This window comes from Macaca fascicularis, chromosome 7, assembly GCF_037993035.2.
Source record: "Macaca fascicularis isolate 582-1 chromosome 7, T2T-MFA8v1.1".
Lineage (NCBI taxonomy): Eukaryota > Metazoa > Chordata > Mammalia > Primates > Cercopithecidae > Macaca > Macaca fascicularis.
In genome coordinates, this window is record NC_088381.1 from 156,642,597 (window position 1) to 156,668,576 (window position 25,980).

Consider the following 25,980-nt stretch of genomic DNA (forward strand, 5'->3'; position numbering starts at 1 on the left):
ACAACCCCTCCTTTGCTGTCACTACTCATAACATGGGTCAAACTGCAGCATACTCTAGGACAGAGATCAGCAAACATTTTCTTAAAGAACAAAATAGTAAATATTTTCAACTTTGTGTGCCATATGGTCTCTGTCACAAATACTAAGCTCTGCTATGATAGTGTGAAAGCAGCCCTAGATGATACATAAATGAATGAGCATGGCTGTGATCCAATAAAACTTTACAAAATCAGGAGGTGGGCTGGCTTTGACCCATGGGCTGACACCTCATGGAGAGGAATGAATCTAAAAGCTCAGGGAGGTAAGAATGTTTGAATAGATTTTTCATATGCAACCTGCACATCCATCACCCAACTACATCCCCCAAGAAAGGCTAGAAAATAGTCCCTTCACTAATGCATTGAAAAACATATTATAGTCCCTTCACTAATGCATTGAAAAACATATTAAGGGCAGCATCTGCATCTCAAAAAGCTCTATGACTGTTCTCACACATAAGTCAGCAATGACCGTAGTACAAGTTTGTCCAACCTGCGGCCCATGGGTGGCATGCAGATCAGGATGGCTTTGAATATGACTCAACACAAATCCATAAGCTTTCTTAAAACATCATGAGATTTTTTTTGCGATTTTTAAAAACTCATCAGCTACCATTAGTGTTAGTGTATTTTATGTGTGGCCCAAGACAATTCTTCTTCCAATGTGACCCAGGAAAGCCAAAAGATTGGATACCCTTGCCACAGGAGATGTTGCCACTGACACAGCCTCCCTGATTTAACAGAGATAATCATGGAGAAGCAGAGGCCAAGTAGCAGCACTTAACCAACCCACCTCTGGATTGTAAAGGTAGATGCTTTTACAGAAAAGGACAGCAGGAATGTACTGATAATCACAATGTTTTAGCCTGTGGAGATTTCTGTTGATGGCTAATGAATCCAATAATACTCAAAGTGTATATGGTAAATAGCAATGCTCTATGGATCCTCTGGAAGCTACCAAAGGAGAATCATACTGCAGAACTGTAGGACTTAAGAGCAAATCTATGTCCTCTTTATAGATAATTATTTTCCTTTTGAGAATCAGCTTCTTGCTTGCTACCGGCCCTTATTAGAGAGGAAATCCCTAACTACAGGGTATCAGGTAACTATGTGTCCTGAGCTTCCTATCATGAACTGAAAGTTACATGACTAACCAAGCCAGAGATTGGGTGTGCACAGCAGCAATGTATCAAATGGAAAAGACCAAACTTGAAAGATCTGGAAGTTACAAGTAATTTACATGAACAGGTGCCTCAAATTTCTTAAAAAAATTCTTGCTGCAATGCCTCTTTCCTCTCTCGGTCTATATCTGTGGCCTCATGGGTGTTCCTTATTATCAGTTCACTGAGGAAGAAAAAATTGTGAGTCAGACTTAAGTTTCTATTGATATGTTGGTACCTACTTGAAAGTATTACAGCCCCACTCAGGAGTGACCCCCCAAAAAACAGCATTGTAGGTAAAATCTCCCCATGGGCAGCACTTCAAGCAGTCTATTTGGTTTTCCACTTTGAAGTGAGAGATGATCGCATGTACAGATTTACACTGGTTCATTAGTAATGGCTAACTGAATGATAGGGACTTCGAAGAAACAGGAATAAAATATTGGAGGCTAGAAAATAGATGTGTGGATGAAATTCTCAGGGGACAGGCTATGAAGATTTTGTGTCCTAGAAAATACTCATCGAAGTATCCAATACAGAGGAGGCTCTCAATAATCAGATGAACAAAATGATACTCTCTGAGGATATCAGTCAGCCTCTTTTCCTAGCTACCTAGCACTTGCCCAGTGGGCTCTCAGAGTCTATGAGACTCAGGGCAAGGGCAGAGTCTATGATTGGGCTCAAAAATGTGGACTTCATGGCAAGGCTGATCTTGCTGTCACTACTGCTGAGTGTCTAATCTATTAACAGAAAAGACCAGTGGAATCTCTGATATGACACCATTCCCCCAGGAAGACAAGCCAGCTAACTGATGGGATGCTAGTTACACTGGACCTCTTCCATTATGGAGGAGACAAAGGTTTACACTCAGTAGAATAGACATGAATTCTGGATTACTTTCCCTGCTCATAATGTTTCTACTAGCATCATCATCCATGGACACACAGGATGCCTTAACTATCATCATAGAATTCACACTTCTGACAAAGAAATTCACTTCATAGCAAAGAATGTGTAGCATTGGGCTTGTGCCCATGGAATTAACTGGTTTTATCACATACCCCCATTTCCCAAAGAAAGCTGCTGATAGAATGGCTAACTGAAGACTTATATATGGCACCATTTGGAAAACAATACCTCAAAAGACTAGGTATCTGTTTTACAGGATGCAGTATAAGCTCTGAATCATAAACCATTATACAGTGCTGTCTATCTCACAGCCACAATTCAGGGGTCTGGAAATCAAAAGGTGAAACTGAGAGTGGCCCTTCTCACTATTATATCTAATAATCAATTTGTACAATTTTGTTTTGCATCCTGGTAACTCCGAACCCTATTGATTCAGAGCATTAGCTCCCAAGAGCAGGGGGAACGCTTCTACTAGGGGACTGAACAATAGTTCCATTGTATTGGAAGGTGAGACTGCCCCCTAGCCATGGTGGGCTCCTTATGTCACTAAACCAACAGGAAAAGAATGAAGTTATTACTCTTCTGGCTGGTGTGACTGATCCTGATTACAAAGTGGAATTGAGTTGCTGCTACATAATGAAAGCAAAGAGGGCTATGTCTGGAACCAAGAGGATTTGCTGTGACACCTCTTAGTCCCTCCATGACCAATGGTAAAGCTTAATGGAAAATGACAGCAACCAGGGGAAAAAGGGCATTTCTTCAGATGCTTCAGTAATGAAGGTTTGGGTTACTCCACCGGTTACATCATCACAACCACCTGGAGTTGTGGCTAAGGACAAGAACAATATGGAATGGTTAGCGCAAGAAAAAAGTCATAGATGTTAACTACAGCCTTATGACCAGTTGTAGAAATAAAGACTATCCTAACTTTACATAAGTGTTATACGTATATATTTGTGTATATTAATTATTTTACTTTTCTCTCCTTTTTCTCCTTAATATTTTACACGAGTTTGTTGGAGGTTAACTTTAAATTTTGTGTTAAAAGAATATAAGACCATGACTAAATTTGAGAATAACTGATATAGTCAGCAATGTATACAATGACTGTTGGAACTGTATGTCTTCTCTCTTTAGGGGTAAGAACTACTTCGCTTGTACCAAGGGTAGCTGCATCTCTTTGGGTAGAAACATAAGGTTAGTTCTGTGATTGTACTGAAGTTCAAATGTATGTATAAAGGTTCTTGTGGATGCTGACTAGCCAGAGGGGAAGACTGTGCTGGTTATTAATTTATTGCATCTCACTTCCAAATCCACCACTTTGGGCCTCACAGACTTTTTTACCAGCTTGCCAGTAGAGGGAGCTGGAAAGACACTACAAGGCCAAAACAGAAGTGACTCCCTTCTTCCAGTGTGCTGTTTTACCAACAGAGCCAGGGCACTGGCATGAAGGGGGCCTGACAGCATTCACCACAGTGGCAGCCCCAACTGCCTCTTCCAGCAAGTTTCTCCACCATCACTGTAATGGCTCTAATGATTGAGCAGCAGTTTGCAGACTTCAGTAAGATTCTCTGGCAGTAGTCCTCACAGTTCAATGACTTTTGCTCTAGTTTAAGCTCTTCACCAAGCAGTGGTTCTGACCATTCAGCTCTGGCCTGCTGCCTCTGGCAAGCTTCTACTTCACCAAGTGACTGCTCTCACTGTTCCACTGAGGGCTGCACCCTCTGGCAAGCTTTTTTGCCACAAGCTCACTGAATGTTCTGGTGGCAGTTGAGTTTAAGCAAAGATTAACACAGTAAGTATCCTTTTAAATTCATAGTTGAGATTGTTGAAAAATAAGGAAAATATTCTAGTTACCAACAATAAAAGGGGAGCAGAAAACCAGAGCAAAAAAGCCACATTTGGAAGGGGAGGGGCCAAGAAGGCCAACTAGAAACAGTTGTGATCAGAGGCTCCCACCAAGAAGACTGAAAATGGCAAGAGAATCCTACATCGGCAACTGAGGTATCCAGGTCCTCTCACTGAGACTGACAAGGTGGTCAGCATGACCCATGGAGAGTGAGGAAAAGCAGGGTGGAACTACAGCCCACGTGGGAGCCATGACAGCCCACCTGGGAGCTGCACGGGACAAGGGGAGCTCCCACTCCCAGCCAAGAGAGGCAGTGAGTGATTGTGCTATCCCGCACGGGAAACCACACTTTTTCCATGGATCTGTGCAACCTGTGAATCAGGAGATCCCCCTCGTGAGCCCACGCCACCAGTTCCTTGAGTCCCAAGCACAGAGCTGCACAGATTCGCAATGGCCACTTAGCTAGAGACTGTCTAAGACTACCAAGTTCCTGGGGCAAGGGGCGGCCATCATGACTTTGGCTGCCTGCTGCCTCAGAAGACTGAGCTCCCTGGGGGAGGGCAGCAGACATCACTGCAGCTCCAGTCTGCCATTTCTCCTCTGCAGGTGCCTGGGAAAATGGTCAGTTTAGACCCAGGAGGAATTCACCACAGTGCAGCACAGAGGCTGTGGCAGATGGTGGCCAGATTGCCTCTTTAGGTTGGACCCTGACCATACTCCCTCACTGGGTGGGGCCTCCCTGCAGGAATTTCAGCAACTCCAGCCAGAAGTTTGCAGACAGAACTCTAGTCTCCCAGGGACAGAGCTCCTGAGCACCATGGTCTCCATGGATCAGCAGACTTAGTCTTTCCCTCTGCCAACTGTGAGGAATCTGGGCAGTCAGGATGAGTGGGATTCCCCCCAGTGCAATGCACCCCCTCTGCCAAGGGGTAGTCAGAGTGCTTTCATTAAGTGGGTCCTGGATCTTGTGCCTCCTGACTGGGTGAGACCACCCCAACAGGGGTTGCTAGACACCTTATACAGGGGCGTTCCCACTGGTATCAGTTCAGTGACCCTCTGGGTCAAAGATCCCAGGGAAAGGAGCAGGCAGCCACCTTTACTGTTTTGCAGCCTCCACTGATGACACCTCTAGGTGTGGGAGGGACCCAGGCAAAGAAGGTCTGGAGCGGACCTCCAGCAAACCTCAACTGGAAGAGCAAGAGGGGCCTGACTGTTAAAAGAAAAACAGGCCAGGCATAGTGGCTCATGCCTGTAATTCCAGCACTTTTGGGAGGCCGAGGCAGGTGGATCTTGAGGTCAGGAGTTCAAGACCAGCCTGGCCAAGATGGTGAGACCCTGTCTCTACTAAAAACTACAAAAAAGTTAGCTGGGTGTGGTGGCAGGTACCTGTAATCCCAGCTACTTGGGAGGCTGAGGCAGAGAATTGCTTGAACCCAGGAGGTGGAGGTTGCAGTGTGCCAAGATCATGCCACTGCACCCCAGCCTGAGTGACAGAGCAAGACTCTGTCTCAAAAAAAAAAAAAAAAAAAGGAAAGATAAAGAAAAAGAAAAACAAACAGCAATAACAAGAGCATTGACAAAAAAGCCCCTACAAAAACCCCATCCAAAGGTCAGTAGCCTCAAAGATTGAAGCTAGATAAACTAACAAAGATGAGACAGAATCAAAGAACAAAATGCTGAACACTCAAAAAGCCAGAGTGCCTCTTCTCCTCCAAATTAACACAACACCTCTCCAGCAAGGGCACAGAACTGGGCAAAAGCTGAGATGGATGAACTGACAGAAGCAGGCTTCAGAAGGTGGGTAATAACGAATTTTGCTGAGCTAAAGGAACATGTTCTAACCCAATGCAAAGAAGCTAAGAAACATGATAAAACATTACAGCAGCTGTTAACGAGAATAACCAGTTTAGAGAGGAACATAAATGACCTGATGGAGCTGAAAAACACAACCAAGAATGTTACAACACAACCACAAGTATCAATAACTGAACAGACCAAGCATAGGAAAGAATTTCAGAGCTTGAAGACTATCTTGCTGAAATTAAAACACACATACAAGATTAGAGAAAAAAAAAAAAAAGAAGGAAAAAGAATGAGCAAAACCTCTGAGAACTACGGGATTATGTAGAAAGACTGAACCTGTGACTGATTGGGGCACCCGAATAGAACAAAGTTGTAAAACATAATTCAGGATATCATCCAGGAGAACTTCTCCAATCTAACAAGACAGGCCAAAACTCAAATTCAGGAAATCCAGAGAATCCCAGTAAGATACTCCACAAGAAGATCAACCCCAAGATACATAATCATCAGATTCTCCAAGGTCAAAATGAAGGAAAAAAATGTTAAGGGCAGCCAGAGATAAAAGTCAGGTCCCCTAGAAAGGGGAGCCCATCAGACTAACAGTGGACCTCTCAGCAGAAGCCCTACAAGCCAGGAGAGACTGGGGGCCAATATTCAACATTCTTAAAGAATTTCCAACTCGGAATTTCATATGCAGCCAAACCAAGCCTCATAAGTGAAGGAGAAATAAAATCCTTTTCAGATTTTATTGAAAAGGATGTTGAGGGAATTGGTCACCACCAGGCGTGCCTTGCAAGAACTCCTGAAGGAAGCACTAAATATGGAAAGGAAAAAGTGTTACCAGCCACTGCAAAAACACACTGAAGTACAAAATCAATGACACTATGAAGCAACTACACTAAGTGTGCAAAATAACCAGCTAGCATCGCGATGACAGGATCAAATTCACACATAACAATATTAACCTTAAATGTAAATTAGCTAAATGCCCCCAATTAAAAGACAGGGAATGGCATGCTGGATAAAGAGTCACGACCCATTGGTGTGCTATATTCAAGAGACTTATCTCATGCATAAAGACACATACAGGCTCAAAATAAAGGGATGGAGGAAAATTTACCAAGCAAATAGAAAGCAGGAAAAAGCAGGGAGTGCAATCCTAGTTTCTAACAAAACAGATTTTAAACCAACAAAGATCAAAAAAGACAAAGATGGGCATTATATAATGGAAATGAGATCAATTCAACAAGTAAAGCTAACTATCCTAAATATACATGCACCCAGTACGGGAGCACCCAGATTTATAATACAAGTTCTTAGAGACCTATGAAGAGACAACTTAGACTCCCACATAACAGTGTGAGACTTTAACATCCCACTGTCAACATTAGATCATCAAGACAGAAAATTAACAAAGATATTCAGGACTTGAACTCAGCACTGGATCAAGTGGACCTGATAGATATCTACAGAACTCTCCAACCAAAAACAATAGAATATATATACTTTCTTCTTGGCACCACATAGCACGTACCCTAAAATCAATCACATAATTGAAAGTAAAACACTCCTCAGCAAGGACAAAAGAACTGAAATCTTAACAGTCTCTCAGACCACAGCACTATCAAATCAGAACTCAAGATTAAGAAAATCACTTAAAACCACACAACTACACGGAAGTTGAACAATCTGCTCCTAAATGACTCCTGGGTAAATAATGAAATTAAGGCAGAAATCAAGAAGTTCTTTGAAACCAATAAGAACATGGAGGCAAGATACCAGAATCTCTGGGACACAGCTAAAGCAGTGTTAAGAGGGAAATTTATAGCCATAAATGCCCACATCAAAAAGCTAGAAAGATCTCAAATTGACACCCTAATATCACAACTATAAGAACTAGAGAACCAAGAGCAAACTAACCCCAAAGCTAGCAGAAAACAAGAAATAACCAAGATCAGAGCAGAACTGAAGGAAATAGAGACACGAAAAGCCCTTCAAAAAATATTAATGAATCCAGGGGCCAGTTTTTGAAAAAATAAATAAAATAGACCATTAGCTAGACTAATAAAGAAGAATCAAATAGACACAATAAAAAATGATAAAGGGGACATCACCATTGATCCCACAGAAATACAAACAACTATCAGAGAATACTATAAACATCTCTATGCAAATAAACTAGAAAATCTAGAAGAAATGGATAAATTCCTGGACACATACACCCTCCAAAGACTGAACCAGGAAGAAGCTGAATCCCTGAATAGACCAATAATAAGTTCTGAAATTGAGCCAGTAATAAATAGTCTACCAACCAAAGACAGCCCAGGACCAGACAGATTTACAGCTGAATTCTACCAGAGGTACAAAGAGGAGCTGGTACCATTTCTTCTGAAACTATTCCAAACAACTGAAAAAAAAAGGACTCCTCCCTAACTCATTTCTTTGAGGCCAGCATCATCTTGATACCAAAACCTGGCAGAGATGCAACAAAAAAAGAAAACTCCAGGCCAATATGCCTGAAGAACATTGATGCAAAAGTCCTCAATCAAATACTGGCAAATTGAATCCAGCACACATCAAAAAGATTATTCACCACGATCAAGCTGTCTTCATCCCCAGGATGCTAGGCTTGTTCAACATACACAAATCAATAAACATAATTCATCAGATAAACAGATCTAAAGACAAAGACCATATGATTATCTTAGTAGATGCAGAAAATACCTTCGATAAAATTCAACATCCCATCATGTTAAAAACTCTCAATAAACTAGGTATTGATGGAACATACCTCAAAATAATAATGATAAACCCCACAATGAGTATCATACTGAATGGGCAAAAGCTGGAAGCATTCCCCTTGAAAACTAGCACAAGACAAGGATGCTCTCTCTCACGACTCCTATTCAATATTGGAATTTCTGGCCAGGGCCATCAGACAAAAGAAAGAAATAAAGTGTATTCCAATAGGAAGAGAGGAAGTAAAACTGTCTCTGTTTGCAGATGACATGATCATATATCTAGAAAACCCCATTATCTCAGCCCAAAAGTATCTTAAGCTGATAGGCAACTTCAACAAAGTCAAAGGATACAAAATCAATGTGCAAAAACTACCAGCATTCCTATATACCAACAATAGACAAACAGAGAGCCAAATCATGAATAAATTCACATTCACAATTGCTATGAAGAGAATAAAATACCTAGGAATATAGCTAACAAGGGAAGTGAAGGACCTCTTCAAAAACTACAAACCACTGCTCAAGGAAATAAAAGAGGACAGAAACAAATGAAATAATTTCATGCTCATACATAGGAAGAATCCATATTGTGAAATGGCCATACTGCCTGTATTAGTCTGTTCTCACACCGCTATGAAGAAATACCTGGCTGGGTGTGGTGGCGGACACCTATAATCCCAGCACTTTGCAAGGCTGAGGCGAGCAGATCACTTGAGGTCAGGAGTTGAAGACCAGCCTGGCCAACATAGTGAAACCCTGTCTCTACTAAAAGTACAAAAATTAGCTGGGCATGGTAGTGCATGTCTGTAATCTCAGCTACTCAGGAGGCTGAGGCAGGAGAATCACTTGAACCCGGGAGGCAGAGGTTGCAGTGAGCTCAGATTGTGCCACTGCACTCCAGCCTGGGCTAAAAAGGTGAGACTTCATCTCAAAAACAACAACAACAACAACAAAAACCCCAGAGACGTGGTAATTTATAAAGGAAAGAGATTTAATTGACTCACAGTTCTGCATTACTGAGGAGGCCCCATGAAACTTACAATCATAGCAGAAGGCAAAGGAGGAGCAGGCACTTTCTTCACAGGGCAGCAGAATGGAGTGAGTACAAGCAGGTGAAATCCCAGACAGATAAAACCATTAGATGTTGTGAGACTCACTATCACAAGAACAGCACAGGAAAGACCTGCCCCCATGATTCAATTACCTTCCACCAAGTCCCTCCCACAACACGTGTGAATTCAAGATGAGATTTGGGTGGGAATACAGCCAAACCATATCATTCTGACCCTGGCACCTCCCAAATCTCATGTCCTCACATTTCAAACCCAATCATGCCTTCCCAACAGTCCACCAAAGTCTTAACTCATTTCACCATTAACTCAAAAGTCCACAGTCTAACATCTCATCTGGGACAAGGCAAGTCTCTTCCACCTATGAGCTTGTAAAATCAAAAGCAGTTAGTTACTTCCTAGATACAATGGGAATACAGGCTTTGGGTAATACAGCTGTTCCAAATCGGGGAGACTGGCCAAAACCAAGGGGTTACAGGCCCCATTGAAGTCCAAAATCCAGCAGGGCAGTCAGATCTTAAAGCTCCAGTGATCTCCTTTGACTCCATGTCTCACATCCAGGTCATGCTGATGCAAGAGGTGGGTTTCCATGGTCTTGGGCAGCTCCGCCCCCGTGGCTTTGCAGAGTATAGCCCCCTTCCTGACTGCTTTCACGGGCTGGCATTGAGTGCCTGAGGTTTTTCCAGGCACATGGTGCAAGCTGTCTGGTGTTCTACCATTCTGGGGTCTGAAGGATGGCTGCCCTCTTCTCACACCTCCACTAGGCAGTGCCCCAGTAGGGACTCTGTATGGGGGCTCCGACCCCACATTTCCCTTTTGCACTGCCCTAGCAGAGGTTCTCCATGAGGTCCCCACCCCTGCAGCAAACTTCTGCCTGGGCATCCAGGCACTTCCATACATCCTCTGAAATTTAGGTGGAGGTTCCCAAACCTCAATTCTTTACTTCTGTGCACCTGCAGGCTCAACACCACATGGAAGCTGCCAAGGCTTGGGGCTTCTGATCTGAAGCAACAGTCCAAGCTGTACTTTGGCCCCTTTCAGCCATAGATGGAGCAGCTGGAATGCAGGGTACCAAGTCCCTAGGCTGCACAGAGTAGGCGGGACCTGGGCCTGGCCCGTGAAACCATCTTTTCCTCCTAGGCTTCCAGGCATCTGATGGGAAGGGCTGCCGTGAAGACTTCTGACATGCTCTGAAAACACTTTCCCCATTGTTTTGGGAATTAACATTCAGCTCCTCATTATTTATGCAAACTTCTGCAGCTGGCTTGAATTTCTCCTCAGAAAATGAGATATTCTTTTCTATCACAGTCAGGTTGCAAATTTCCTGAACTTTTATGCTCTGGTTCCCTTTGAAAACTGAATACTTTAAACATCACCAAAGTCACCTCTTGAATACTTTGTTGCTTAGAAATTTCTTCCTCCAGATACCCTAAATCATCTCCCTCAAGTTCAAAGTTCCACAAATCTCTAGGGGAGAGGGAAAATGCCACCAGTCTCTTTGCTAAAACATAACAAGAGTCACCTTTGCTCCAGTTCCCAACAAGTTCCTCATCTCCATCTGAGACCACCTTAGCCTGGATTTCATTGCCTGTATCATTATCAGCATTTTGGTCAAAGCCATTCTACAAGTCTCTAGGAAGTTCCAAACTTTCTCACATTTTCCTGTCTGCTTCTGAGCCCTCCAAACTGTTCCAACCTCTGCTTGTTACCCAGTTCCAAAGTTGCTTCCACATTTTCAGGTATCTTTTCAGCAGCATCCCACTCTACTGGTACCAATTTACTGTATTAGTCCGTTCTCACACTGCTATGAAGAAACACCTGAGATGGGGAAATTTGTAAAGGAAAGAGATTTAATTGACTCACAGTTCCACACTTCCTGAGTTCCAGGAAGCTTACAATCATGGCAGAAGGCAAAGGAAAGCAGGCATCTTCTTCACAGGGTGGCAGGCTAGAGTGAGTGCAAGCAAGTGAAATGCCAGACACATGAAACCATCAGATGTCATTGGACTCACTCTCATGAGAACAGCACGGGAAGACCTGCCCCCATGATTCAATTACCTCCCACCAGGTCCCTCCCACAACATGTGGGAATTCAAGATGAGATTTGGGTGGGGACACAGCCAAACTGTATCACTGCTCAAGGTAATTTATAGATTCAATGGTCAGAAATAAGACCACATATCTATGACCGTTTGATCTTTGACAAACCTGAAAAAAACAAGTAACGGGGAAAGGATTTTCTATTTATTTATTTGTTTGTTTGTATTTTTTCTGAGACAGAGTCTTGCTCTGTCTCTCAAGATGGAGTGCAGTGGCATGATCTCGGCTCACTGCAACCTTCACCTCCTGGGTTCAAGCAATTCTCTTGCCTAAGCCTCCCAAGTAGCTAGGACTACAGGCACACACCACCACAACTGGCTAATTTTTGTATTTTTAGTAGATACAGGGTCTCACCATGTTGGTCAGACTGGTCTCAGACTCCTGAGCTCACGCGATCTGCCCACCTTGGCCTCCCAAAGTGCTAGGATTACAGGCATGAGTCACCACACCGACCAGATTTCCTATTTAATAAATGGTGCTAGGAAAACTGGCTAGCCACATGCATACAATTAAAACTGGACCCCTTCCTTACACCTTATACAAAAATTAACTCAAGATGGATTAAAGACTTAAATGTAAAACCCAAAACTATAAAAACCCTCGAAGAAAATCTAGGCAATACCATTCAGGACACAGGTACAGGCAAAGATTTAATGATGAAAATGTCAAAAGCAATTGCAACAAAAGCAAAATTTGACAAATGGGATCTAATTAAAATAAAGAGCTTCATCACAGCAAAAGAAACTATCATCAGAATGATAAGGCAACCTACAGAATGGGAGAAAATTTTTTGCAATCTGTCCATCTGACAAAGGTCTAGTATCTAGAATCTACAAGGAACTTAAAAAAAATTCACAAGAAATAACCCCATTAAAAGGTGGGCAAAGGACATGAGCAGACAGTTCTCAAAAGAAGACATTTATGCAGCCGAGAAACATATTTTAAAAAGCTCAACATCACTGATCATTAGAAAAATGCAAATCAAAACCACATTGAGATACCATCTCACACCAGTCAGAATGGCGATGATTAAATAGTCAAGAAACAACAGATGCTGCTAAGGCTGTGGAGAAATAGGAACACTTTTACTCTGTTGGTGGGAATGTAAATTAGCTCAAACATTGTGGAAGACAGTGTGGTGATTCCTCAAAGACATAGAACCAGAAACACCATCTGACCCAGCAATGTCATCACTGAGTATACACAAAGGAATAGAAATCATTCTATTACAAAGATACTTGCACACATATGTTCACTGCAGCACTATTCACAATAATAAAGACATGGAATCAACTCAAATTCCCCCCAATGATAGACTTGAAAAAGAAAATGTGGTACATATACACCATGGAATACTATGCAGCCATAAAAAGTAACAAGATCATGTCCTTTGTGGGGACATGGATGGAGCTGGAAGCTATTATCCTCAGCAAACTAACACAGGAACAGAAAACAAAATACTGCATGTTCTCCTTTATAAGTGGGAGCTGAACAATAAGAACATAAGGATACAGGGAGAGGAACACACACTGGGGCCTGTTGGGGGGCAGGGGGGCGGGAGAGCATTGGGATAAACAGCTAATGCACATGGAGCTTAGTATCTAGGTGATGGGTTGACAGGTGCAACAAGCCATCATGGCACATGTTTTCCTATGTGACAAACCTGCACATCCTGCACATGTATCCCAGAACTTAAAATAACGTAAAATAAAAAAAAATTTTTAAAGCCACATCTGCCCTAACAGTATAGACTAGTCTTGCACCTGAACCTCCTAGACAAAACTGGAATTCATGAAGGGACGTACATTAATTGTACTCATTACAGTACTAGCTTTCAAATTTTTATGTTAATTTTAGGTTCCAAAATACTCATAGTGATAATCTAATACCATTATTTCCAAATTTAAAAAAAAAATGTTATCTCTGAATCATTAGCATCCAGAGTAAACATGGGTTATATAGTTTTTTGAAAAATTTTCTTCCCTCAAGTTTCACAGAGATAATGGTCAACTAAGCAAAATGGATACTGTGAGAAAAATTCTTACTCTAATTTGAAGACTTTTTGAACACTGGAATATGAACACAGTATTGGTTTCCTAGAGGCTGTAACAAATTACCATAAACTGTGTGTCCTAAAACAACAAAAATTCATTCTCTCACAGTTCTGGAGACTAGAAATCTGAAATCAAGATGTTGGCAGAGCTATGCTCTATTGTGAAAGTTCTTGGGAATAATCCTTCCTTGTTCTCTCTAGCTTCTGGTGGTTGTAGCAATCCTTGGTGCTCCTTGGTTTATAGGTACATCACTCCAATCCTCTGCTTCCATCATCATGCTGCATTCTCCCAGTGTGTCTGTGTCCCTATATCTTCACATGGCCTTCTTATAAGGACATCAGTCATTGGATTTAGAGCCCAACCAAATCTGGTATGCCTTTGCCTTAAGCTGATTATATCTGCTAAGACTCTATTTCTAAATGAGGACACATTCACAAGTACTGGGGGGTTAGAACTTCAACATATTTTTTCAGGGGGACACAACTCAACTCACAACAAATACAATAGTAATGAATTATAATTTCCTTCTACAAATCATAAATCTAAAGACAATATAACCTGGAAATGTTTTCTTTAAAATAAATATTATAGCTTGCTATCAAAAAAGGGGCTATAGCCAGGCATGGTGGCTCATGCTTGTAATCTCAGCACTTTGGGAGGCTGAGGTGGGTGAATCACTTGAGGTCAGGAGTTCAAGACCAACCTGGCCAACATGGTGAAACCCTGTCTCTATTAAACATACAAAAATAAGCCAGCCATGGTGGTGCACACCTGTAGTCCCTGTTACTCAGGAGGCTGAGGCAGGAGAATCGCTTGAACTCGGGAGGTGGAGGATGCATTGAACCAAAATCATGCCACTGCACTCCAGCCTGGGTGATAGAGCAAGACTCCATCTCAAAGAATAAAAATAAAAAATAAAAAAATAAAGGTGCTATAGTCCCTACAAAAAAACCTTTTTCAAAAAAAAGTCCTCGAAGCCATCAAACAAGAGATAGTATTATCTGATGATAAAAGAGTCACAGGAAATTTATAACTGGATTATACTTATTTTTTCACCATTACTCTGACTAGTGTATAGAGTAGTGTATAGTATAGTGTAGCATATAGTAAGGGCCTTTTAGGTCATTGGAAAAATTTGCTCAAAATTAATTACTTTTCAACTCAATAATATCATTAATAAACTTTGCTCTTCAAGGTTGCTTTAAAAGAAACATCAATTATTTTATTTCAGTGTTTTATGCTGAAACTTTCTTCATTTTTCACCTCGAGCCAGGAGTTAGAGACCAGCCTGGGCAACAGGGTAAAATCTCATGTCTACACAAAATACAAAAATTAGCTAGTAAAAAATTATTGGTAATAATTTATCGATAATTAAAATACTGCACAGCTATACTTACATTGTTATGATTTTGTCTTTTTATATTTCAATATACTAAACATTAAATTATATATTTAGTTTCACTAATTTTACTTTAAATTTTTTTGACTCATGAATATCGTAAGAAATAAAATACAGATATTTAATTACATGCAATTTTTTTTTGGCAAAAACTCTCCAAACAGCATATTGTCATTTTCTTCTAGTATTACAACCATATCTCAGGAGAAAAACAGAGAAACCTTTTTTTAAAAATGTGTCTGGCAATAAAGACTTTATGAAAGAAGCTTATCTAACCTGGCCTGGGTTCTCCATACAGGAGGAAAAATCATACTTGAGAATTCACAAACACAGGGTGGCTTTCGCAAACCTTAGATTCAAATTATACTAATTACATGATTTGTGTAATCCCAGTTAAATAAATTTTCAGTGGTTCTTGATGGTAGCACACAAGACACCTGAAGAAAGAAACACATAATCTCTACAGAAGCACACACCCTCGATGCAGACATCATGGGATTCCCACAGGTAAAGCCCAATCAAACATGAACTTACAATACAAATATAAAATGCACAAGAAGGTGGACCACTAGGAGGGAGTCAGCAGAAAACAAACAAACAAACAAACAAGAAAACATCCAAAGAATGGGAAGAAAAACACGGCATAATGAGATCCTTGGAGATAATTAGATTTTATATTCTTTATCTGAAATGGGTAGTTAAGATTAAAGATAGAAAAGAGTAGATCTAAAATATAAACAAGAAGTATGACATTAAAATATCTCAGGCAAACTTGAAAACAAATAGAAGTTATAAAAGTGACAATTATCAAAATTAACTAATGGGTAGGTTAAAAACAGATGGGAATGAACTGCTATAAAAAGAATTAAAAACTAGAATAAAGATCTAAAAAATTACACAGATGCTACACAGAGACAGACGGAAAACATGAGATGAGCAAGACGAGGACTAACAGTGTAGAATTAAAAAACAGAAAGTCCATTATAAACTCGGAATTGGCCAGGTGCCGTGGCTCACGCCTGTAATCCCAGCACTTTGGGATGCCACGGTGGGCAGATCATGAGGTCAGGAGATCAAGACCAGCCTGGCCAAGACGGTGAAACCCCTTCTCTATTAAAGATACAAAAATTAGCCAGGCATGGTGGTGGGTGCCTATAATCCCAGCTACTCGGGAGGCTGAGGCAGAACCACTTGAACCCAGGAGGTGGAGGTTGCAGTGAATTGAGATCGCAACACTGCACTCCAGCCTGGGCGACAGAGCAAGACTCTGTCTCGAAAAAAAAAAAAAACAAACTCAGATTTGATTATAATTAAAACTTAAATCTGGAGGATATAAGTTTTTAACAGAAACTTTCCAGTATGTATGGCCAGAAGCAGTGGCTCACACCTGTAATCCCAACACTTTGGAAGGCTGAGGCAGGTGGATCACCTGAAGTCAGGAGTTCGAGACCAGTCTGGCCAACATGGCAAAATCGTGCCTTTACTAAAAATACAAAAAATTAGCTGGGCATGGTGGCAGCTGCCTGTAATCCCAGCTACTTGGGAGGCTGAGCCAGGAGAATAGCTTGAACCTAGGAGGTGGAGGTGGCAGTGAGCCAAGATTACGCCATTGCACTCCAGCCTGGGCAACAAGAATGAAACTCCATCTCAAAAAAAAAGAAACTTTCCAATATGTCATTATATAGGAAAGTGCAAAAGGCTGGCAAAAATTTAGAAAGCATTTACTTCATGAACATTAAGAATATAAACATTAGGTCGGGCACAGTGGTTCACACCTGTCATCCCAGCACCTTGGGAGGCCAAGGCAGGCTTGAGCCAGGAGTTAGAGACCAGCCTGGGCAACATGGTAAAATCTCATGTCTACACAAAATACAAAAATTAGCTAGGTGTGGTGGTGCATGCCTGCAGTTCCAGCTATTCAGGAGGCTGAGATGGGAGGATCACTCAGCTTGGCAGGTGGAAGTTGCAGAGATTGTGCCACTGTACTCCAGCCTGGGTGACAGAGTAAAACACTGTCTCAAAAAAAAAAAAAAAAAAATCATAATCACTAAGCCATGTTGCATTTTTATACTTCTTTAACTGATTGCCATAAAATTGAGCTGTTTGCTAGAAATTTTCCTATGACAAGCTACTTTAACTATAGTGAATTATTTTTTATAAAATGTTAAGTCTCAGGATCATAATAGATGTACATTCATTTGTTGAGGAAAACAGTATTTGCTTATTGAATGATTCAAAGAGATACTATGTTTTATAATATTTAATCCAGCATGACTTTAGTGATCTTGTTATAATTAACCAGTATAAAACCACACATATCCCTTTTAAGTTAAAATCCACCTGTTTTCCTCTTGAATCAATGATAGAAATTAAAATAAAGGTGAATATAGAAGAATATATATAAGTTTTTGACACAGGGTCTCACTTTGTCACCTAGGCTGGAGTGCAGTGGCGTGTTCATGGCTCACTGCAGCCTTGGCTTGCTGGGCTCAAGCAGTCCTCCTGCTTCAGCCCCCCAAGTAGCTGGGACTACAGATGCACGCCACCATGCCCAGCTAATTTTTGTATTTTTTTGTAGAGACAGGATTTTTCCACTCCTGAGCTCGAGCAATCTGCCCACCTTGGCCTCTCAAAGTGCTGAGATTATAGGCATAAGCCACCGTGTCTGGCCCTTAACGAAGAATATTTAAAAACAAAAATATAGAATCATGAATTTTCTATACAACCTAACGTAAAGATCTTGTCCTAGAAGGAGCCATTAACACTAGCAGACAATTTTTCAGTACTAATATAAGACATACATCCACAGATTCGGAAAGCACAACAAATCCTAAGCAGCATACATGAATTCAGAGACATGCATGATGTTATTAAACCACAGAACTGCAGAAAAAAGTAAAAGAGAGAAGTGGAAACAAGAAGACTCATATATTTCAACCAAGAACTCCAGAAGCAGTTGTATTAGCATTTAAGAATGAGAGTAAAAAATCAAAATATGTTCAGACTAGTGGTATACTAAGGTCAGGGTGGTTGTAACAGTTTATTCTAAGTGTCAATATGCTGCCTATAGAGAACTTTTAAATAATAATAATAAAACTGAATAAAAATTAATCTGCTTTTTAGGAACAGTGATGTCAGTGACAAAATACTTTTGCTGCCAGGATAGACCACTTCCACCATTCTGCCCTTGATAAACCACTGATTCAGACAAAAGGAGCTAAGTAAATTTCTAACAAATCTTTCATTAAAGAAACTCTAAGGTAGGAAAAAGAAAATGATAAAAGCAAAAAGTACGATATCCAAGAAGAAAAGGTAAACAAAGAAATGTATAAGCACAAAAAATCCTGAATAAACAATGACTGAATAAAACAATAATAATGACAATTGAAGGGGGTTATTGAGGGTAAAAAAAATTCAAAGCTGGACATCAATAACTAAAAAAGGGGAGGACAGTGACCAGAGTTCAAGTGTTCTACAGACTGTGATAAACTTTAGATTATTAGTTGTTTATATATTAAATACTTAACGGTAACTCTAAAAGAGAATAGACCATGACTTTTAAGTCAATAGAAGAATTACAATTCATGCTACCTATCTTCAAACTGGCCTTTACTGTGGTTAGATTTTTTGATCTTCAAACTGGCCTTTACTGTGGTTAGAAGGATAATCCTTGCCTTCATCTGTTGATGCCATTTATATATATATATATATATATATATTTGTTTTTTCTTTGAGACAGGGTCTCATTCTGTCCCCCAGGCTGGAGTGCAGGAACATGATCTCTGCTCACTGCAACCTCTGCCTCCCAAGTTCAAGAGACCCTCCCACCTCCACCTCCCAAGGACCTGGGACTATGGTCATGTGCCATCATGCCTGGCTAATTTTTGTACTTTGTGTAGAGACAGAGTTTCGCCATGTTGCCCAGGCTGGTCTTGAACTCCTGAGCTCAAGTGATCCTCCTGCCTCGGCCTCCCAACGTGTGCTGGGATTACAGACGTGAGCCACCATGCCCAGCCTTGCTATCATATTTTTTACAGTAACTATTCCTAACTTTTGCAACTAGCACTCTTCCTATAGTATCCTCATCCTATAATATTCCCTGCCACTTTGCTTAGAAACTCGAAGCTGCCCATATATCTTCAACTACCCTAGGTTAATAGTAACGGCCTTGCTCCTATAATTGAGCCTTGCCCATCTCTCTACCTGACAGCTTCATCTGCCTCCTACAAATGGACTAAGTTCTATTTACAATATCCTTCCCTCAACTGTCTACCCTCAACTGTCTACCCTCTTAGTTTCCAGTTCTTTTTTGATTTTATTTTTAGTCCCCACTATGCCTTAGAAAAGTTTCCAGTTCTAAATTATGTATAATCCATAGTCACAAAGGAGAGAAAAACTTAGCTTCTGTTTACTTCCTATATTCTTTATTCAACAAGTTATTGGAAATTTGCTCAGTTTAGGCATGATGATAGGAGGTCCCATAAAGCAAAGACTGAGTACAATTACATTTCTCTATGTGGCACCATGAGCAAGTAGACGTTGAATAAATATTTCAACATATTTAAAGTCTTTTTAAAATGTGCCTAGTCTTGCTTTCTTATATTTGTAAAGGTTAGAAAACGTGACAGTTTAACCTATGTTCAAGTCTAAGAGCCTCTTACCCTTTTTCAGCTTCCGGACAGCCAACATACAATGACTAGGAGAGAGATCCCATATTCTTAAGGTTTTATCATCACTTACAGTAGCACAGATGGGCAGATAAGGGTGTGTAGCTAAACCCCACACCTCTCCTTCCATGTGTCCCTATAAAGAAAACATAGGATCAATTTAGTGTATGCGTGTGTGTGTGTATTTATACACAGTTTTATTTAGAATAAAGCTAAAGATAACATTCAATAATATGTGAAAATAGATAGGATACTGAATAGTGAGTAAGTCTAACAAAACTTTTCTGTTTATCTTTGGGAAACACAATAAAATATCTCTGTAACAACTTTAGCTCCACAATTACAATATAATCAAGTGACAATTAAAGTTAGCTTGTAATCCTAAAACATTCTCTGGGTGGAGAGAATAGGAATCGGCTGCTCTGGAATGTTAGTAATTGCCACACAGGAGGCACTTTCCTGCATCAGAGAATGAGGAGCTCCACAGACCTGCTCACCAGTGAAACTAGTAAAAATCAATTAAAAAAAAACACAACCATTAAAAGTCTCTGAAAATAGTTCCAAGGAGATGCAACAAAGGAAGGAACATTTATTCAAGAAAATCTGCTAAAATTTGTTAAGAACAGTAAGAGTCTATGGTATTTAAACTGAGATTCACTCCCTTCCTCTCTCCTTATCTAGATGGAAACTCCGAGACTGATGCAACCAAGAACACTAGGCTCTCTCTCCCTAGAGCTCCCGCTCAGAGCGCTATCTTCCCAGGCAGGGCAGGATGTCAGCATTTCTCATCCTGCCCTCAGTCTCCTGTTGCTGAGGCTAAATTCTTACTGAGCTCAGCTGACAGATGAGAGATAGCTTCTGCCCAGCCCCTCCTCCAGATGGAGGCTCTACTTTGGATACGGTGCCTCTGAGAATAATGGGGTCCTGGTGGTAACTCAGGAACAGCTGAGACTACTGTCCACCGTCCCCTCTCCCCTTACCAAGTACTCAGGGCCTAAAGCCTGAGATACTCAAAGATAAGGATTCCACTGACCTCACTCTCAACTCCACAGCCCTAGTTCAGAGATTTTGCCTGGAGGGAGAGACAACCAGAAAACCAGATAGCTCCTAATCTCTTCTCAAAGGAACTGACTTCACTTACAGAGGAGTGTGAAAAAGCTCATGCGTAAGTATGCTCTCAAAAATGGTGAAAATTGTTTTGAAAATTTCTTAACTATTCTTGAATATTTTTTCTTCTATATGGTTTTTAATATGTTTCCAGAATTTGTAAAAAAAAATCTAATAAAAAGGAATTGGGAGGAGACTGGTAGGCTCACTGGAAATATGGGCTAAACTGTAGGCCAGCTAGTTTGTCCAAGAGAACTAGCTGGGAGGAGCCTGCTTGGAGTCAGAAACAAACCTCAAACACTAACCTTGGGAAGTATCCCTTTAAAGGAACCTGAACTTGATTGGTTTAGCCTGTGGCACAATTTATACCTGAGGAAAATGTTGAAAACTGAAAATAATAGAGCAATAAGCTAGCAATTAAAGGAGTTTAACAGTTGGGTGTGGTCTGGGAAAGAGACAAAGATGAGGGAACCCTTCCTGAATTATATTATAAAGTCATTATTACCCTGATATTAAAGCCTGATTTCTTGTGATATCAAAGATATCACAAGAAAACTAAAGACCAATATCCCTTATAAATACTAATGCTAAAATCCTCAACAAAATAGTGGCAAACCAAATCCAATACATATAAAAAATTAGATACCACAACCAAGTAGGATTTATCCTAGGAATGCAAGATTGACATTACATAAAAAATCAATGAATGTAATATACTATATCAACAGAATTAAAAATGAAAACCACATGATCAGCTTAATAGACACAGAAAAATTGACAAATCCCTCCCCATCTATGATGAAAATGCTCCTCAAACTTGGAATAAAAGGGTAGTAACTCCTCAACTTAAAATTAGTAAGGAGCATCTATGAAAAACCCAAGTTAACATTATACTCAATGGTGGAGGACTAGATGCTTTCACTCTAAGACCAGGAACAAGACAAGGATGTTCTGTTCTCACCACTTACATTTAACAGTATACTGGAGGTTCTAGTCAGGACAATGGGACAAGAAAAAGAAATAGCAGGCATCCAGATTGGACAAGAAGAAGTAAAACTACATGTATTTACAGATGACATAATCTTGTATACAGAAAATCCTAAATAATCCACTATAAAACTATCAGAACTAATAAATGAGGTCAGCAAGTTTACAGGTTATAAGGTTAATGTGAAAATCTACTGCATTTTGATATACAAGAAATGAATAATATACAATCAAAATTAAGAAAACAATTGTATTTATAACAGCATTAAAAATAATGAAAGTTAAAAATAAATTTAACAAAATGAGTGCAAGATCTATACACTGAAAACTACAATACACTCAGAAAAAGTTAAAAGAAACTAATTAAATAGGGAGCTTATCCCATGTTCATGGACTGAAAGACTTAATGTTATGATGGCACTTACTCCCCAAAGTGATCCATGGAATAATGCTGCTACAAACACTGTACAGTTTGTTGTTGTTGTTGTTGTTAAATATATGTAAACACTTCTGTAGGGTACATATATTCCTATACTTGTAATTACTATCATTTTATAATATTTTTATTTCTAGCATGGAGAGTTTCTCAAAGTTTTCTTAACTATTCTTGAATATTTTTTCTTCTATATGGTTTTTAATGTCTTTCCAGAATTTGTAAAAAATCTAATATTTTGATTGTGATTAAATTTATATAACTTATTTCTTTTATTCTTTAGTAAAATCTTACAGTTTTGTTAACACAGGTCGAGTATATTTTTAGCTATATTTATTCCCCGTTACTGTATTTTTTTGTGTGTGAGCACCATTCTTTTAAAGAAATGAGGTCTCCCTCTGTCACTCAGGCTGCCATGCAGTGGTGCAATCATAGCTCACTGCACCCTTGAACTCCTGGGCTCAAGTGATCCTCCTACATTAGCCTCCTGAGTAGCTGGGACTACACATGTGTGCAAGAAAACCCAGCTAATTTTATTTTATTTAGAGGTGTGTGTGTGGGGGGGGGTCTCACTATGTTGCCCAGGCTGATCTTGAACACTCGGCTTCAAGTGATTCTCCCACCTCAGCCTCCTGAGTAGCTGGGATTATTGGCATGAGCAACTGCACCTGGTGCAAGTAACATTTTATTTATTTATTTATTTATTTATTTATTGAGAGGGAATCTTGCTCTGTTGCCCAGGCTGGAGTGCAGTGGCATGATCTTGGCTCACTGGAACCTCCACCTCCCAGGTTCAACCAATTCTCCTGCCTCAGCCTCCTGAGTAGCTGTGATTACAGGTGCCTGCCACCATGCCTGGCTCATTTTTGTATTTTTAGTAGAGACGGAGTTTCACCACATTGGCCAGGTTGGTCTGAAACCTGTGATCGACCTGCCTGAGCCTCCCAAAGTGCTGGGATTACAGGTGTGAGCCACGGTGCCCAGCCAGCAAGTAGCATTTTTAATATCATATCTTCTAACTAGTTATTGCTAGTGTATAGAAACACTATTGATTTTTATAAGTGGATTTTGCATCTAATCACTTTACAGAACTCTTTAATTAGTTCTAATATTTTTTCAGTTTATTCCCTTGATATTCAAGGTATAGGGTTATAACACCCAAAAATACCAATACTGTTGTCCATTCCTTTCCAACACATACACCTTAATTAGTGTTTTGTTTTACTGGATTGGCTAAGACCTCACACAAAATGCTGGACAATAATGGTGTGATCTGGTATCCTTATCTTGTTTCCAATCTCAAGAAGAAAATAAGACAATTGAAATCTTGAACTCTACAATAAATACTAAAAACAACAGGACATTTTAAAAAATTTTAACTGGGAGGCCAAAGGTTCGGCGCTTTAGGTTCCTATGTAAGCAAACCAAAGCCCAATGTAAACAGTGAAATGAAACTAGAGACTATGCCAATCAGAATCTGCCAACCAATCTCTAAGTGAGGTCTTTCCATTCTAACCAATCAAATACATTTTTTTTTGTTTTACTTCCGGACTCAGCCTATAAAATCTCACTGCCCACACTGCTACAGTGGATCTCTCTGAGCCTTTTCCAGTGCTGCCTAATTCATGATTTTTTTTTTTTTTTTCTGAGACAGGGTCTCACTATGTTGCTCATGCTGGGCTCAAGCAATCTGCCCACCTCATCTTCCCAAACTCCTGGGCTCAAGTGATCTGCCTGCCTCAGCCTCCCAAAATGCTGAGATTACAGGCATGAGCCACCAAGCCAGCCCTCTTTTAATGTGCAGATTAACTCTGTTAAATTTATTTTGTCTAAAGTTTTTCTCATAACAGACATTATTTGTGACTTCTAAATCTTTTTTCACAGTTAAGAAACTGTGTTTTTAATAATTTCATATTTGGATTCATCTGTAAAAGCATACTTGTGTTAATATTTTCCAAGACATCACAAACATGTTAAACACCATGACCTCACCATCTTTTTACTTCAAAGGCATATTATGTAAGTGAAATTAAACAGTAAGACACCAATTAATTTAACATATAACATTTCGTCATCTGTTTACAAATTTTCCTTGACCTATCAAAATGTTACATTAACATTAAAGCCTGCCCAGTGTTCTCATCTAGGTGTGCTCATTGGTGGTGTAACAGTGAAGTGGGGGTTGCAGAAGAAATAAGTCTGTATTAAGAAAGAAAATTGTTTTTCAGGGTAAAAAGGCAAGCCAAAGTTTGGTGTTGCTATGTAGAGTTGCATAAGGACAATTTTTCAACAAGATGTATCCTATTTCATTTACTGTTTTATGGTATTAATTTATTTCCCTATTTTCCAGAAAAATATAATACATAGAAGAAATATAAATCTACAAATCAAATCCAGCATTCCTGATGGAAATGTTAAGGATCATATAACCAGCACCTAATCTTGCTTTTTAATTTTACATCTCTATCACATAATTTTTATATTTCTGGATTGTTTTATTATTTATATCTTTTCACTGATATTTAATTTTCAACAATAAACTTTTAGCATACATTCACATATTCATTTTTATTTTTTCTTAGAAACTTAAGAATGACCTAATAAAGAGTTTCAGAGAAAAATAATTGCCTTAGGCTCAACAAATATACCTTACATAAATAAAATTAAAAACAGACTGGGTTAAATTAATTACAACTGGTTTTTCTTTTCATTGGTCCCTTACTTTGTGATAAGAAATTACTTAAAATATTGGCAATTATTCCATATAAGAATATGTATATTTACTGATACCCAATCATTTAGCTATAACCAAATTTGATTTTTTTTCTGTATACATTAACAAATATTTCCCTAATTTAACATTATTTTTCATCACTGTCAACTTTTGGCTCTTATATATTGAAATAATCAATTGTATGTAAAGAAAAAAAAGCAAATTAGCATTTAAAATTACCTGAACCAGAAGTGTTATTGGGCCACTTTTATCCACTTCTAGTATTTCGCCATTCTTTGTGCCAACTAAAATATGACCATGTCCTAAGGATATGGCACGTATAGATGGATTATCTTCCAAGAGAAGACCTGAAATGTTAAATGAAGATGTTCTTCTAGACATACAGTTACTATAATACAAGGGTGTATATATTGCCAATTAAGCTACTTTGACAGTGAAAATCATATTACAAGGTTTTCTCCTGTATTTTTTCTAATAAATGTACTACATTATCCCTAATCATTCAATTGAGTAATCTCAAAATAAGTACCACCTATGTATTATAATTCTATGATTCTATTCTCAGATTTCCTCCTACCATTCTGACAACTATTTGTTTACCTCTTCTTACATTAGCCCTTCCTTATCCATCTCCTGCCCCTCTTAGAGTATTTACAATATTCTTATTAGTAATTTTAATTCAACTCAAGATACATAGTCAGCCCTCAGTATCCTTCAGGGATTGATTCCAGGACCACCACAGACACCAAAATCTATGGATGCTCCAGTCCCTCATATAAAATGGAGCAGTATTTGCATATAATCCACATACATCATTCCTTTTTTTTTTTTTTTCAGGATGGGGTTTTGCCATTTTGCCCAGACTGGTCTTGAACTCCTGGGCTCAGGAGATCCACCCACCTGGGACTCTCAAAGTGCTGGGATTACAG

The 25,980-nt window shown here is 39.6% G+C and overlaps 1 protein-coding gene across 12 annotated transcripts in view; it reads right to left on the reverse strand.

Moving 5' to 3' along the window:
• The window catches only part of EML5 (EMAP like 5), a 192,872-nt gene that overhangs the window by 58,674 nt on the left and 108,218 nt on the right, over window positions 1-25,980 (reverse strand). For all 12 annotated transcript variants that reach the window (XR_012416050.1, XR_012416049.1, XR_012416051.1 and 9 more), the window contains exons 20-21: window positions 25,271-25,398; window positions 19,785-19,926 (exon numbers count right to left, since the gene is read on the reverse strand). Coding sequence is in view for 8 of the 12 variants with exons in the window: in XM_065549193.2 (XP_065405265.1) it covers window positions 19,785-19,926; window positions 25,271-25,398 (270 nt within the window). In the remaining 4 variants the exon portion in view is untranslated. The remainder of the gene's footprint in view (window positions 1-19,784; window positions 19,927-25,270; window positions 25,399-25,980) is intronic.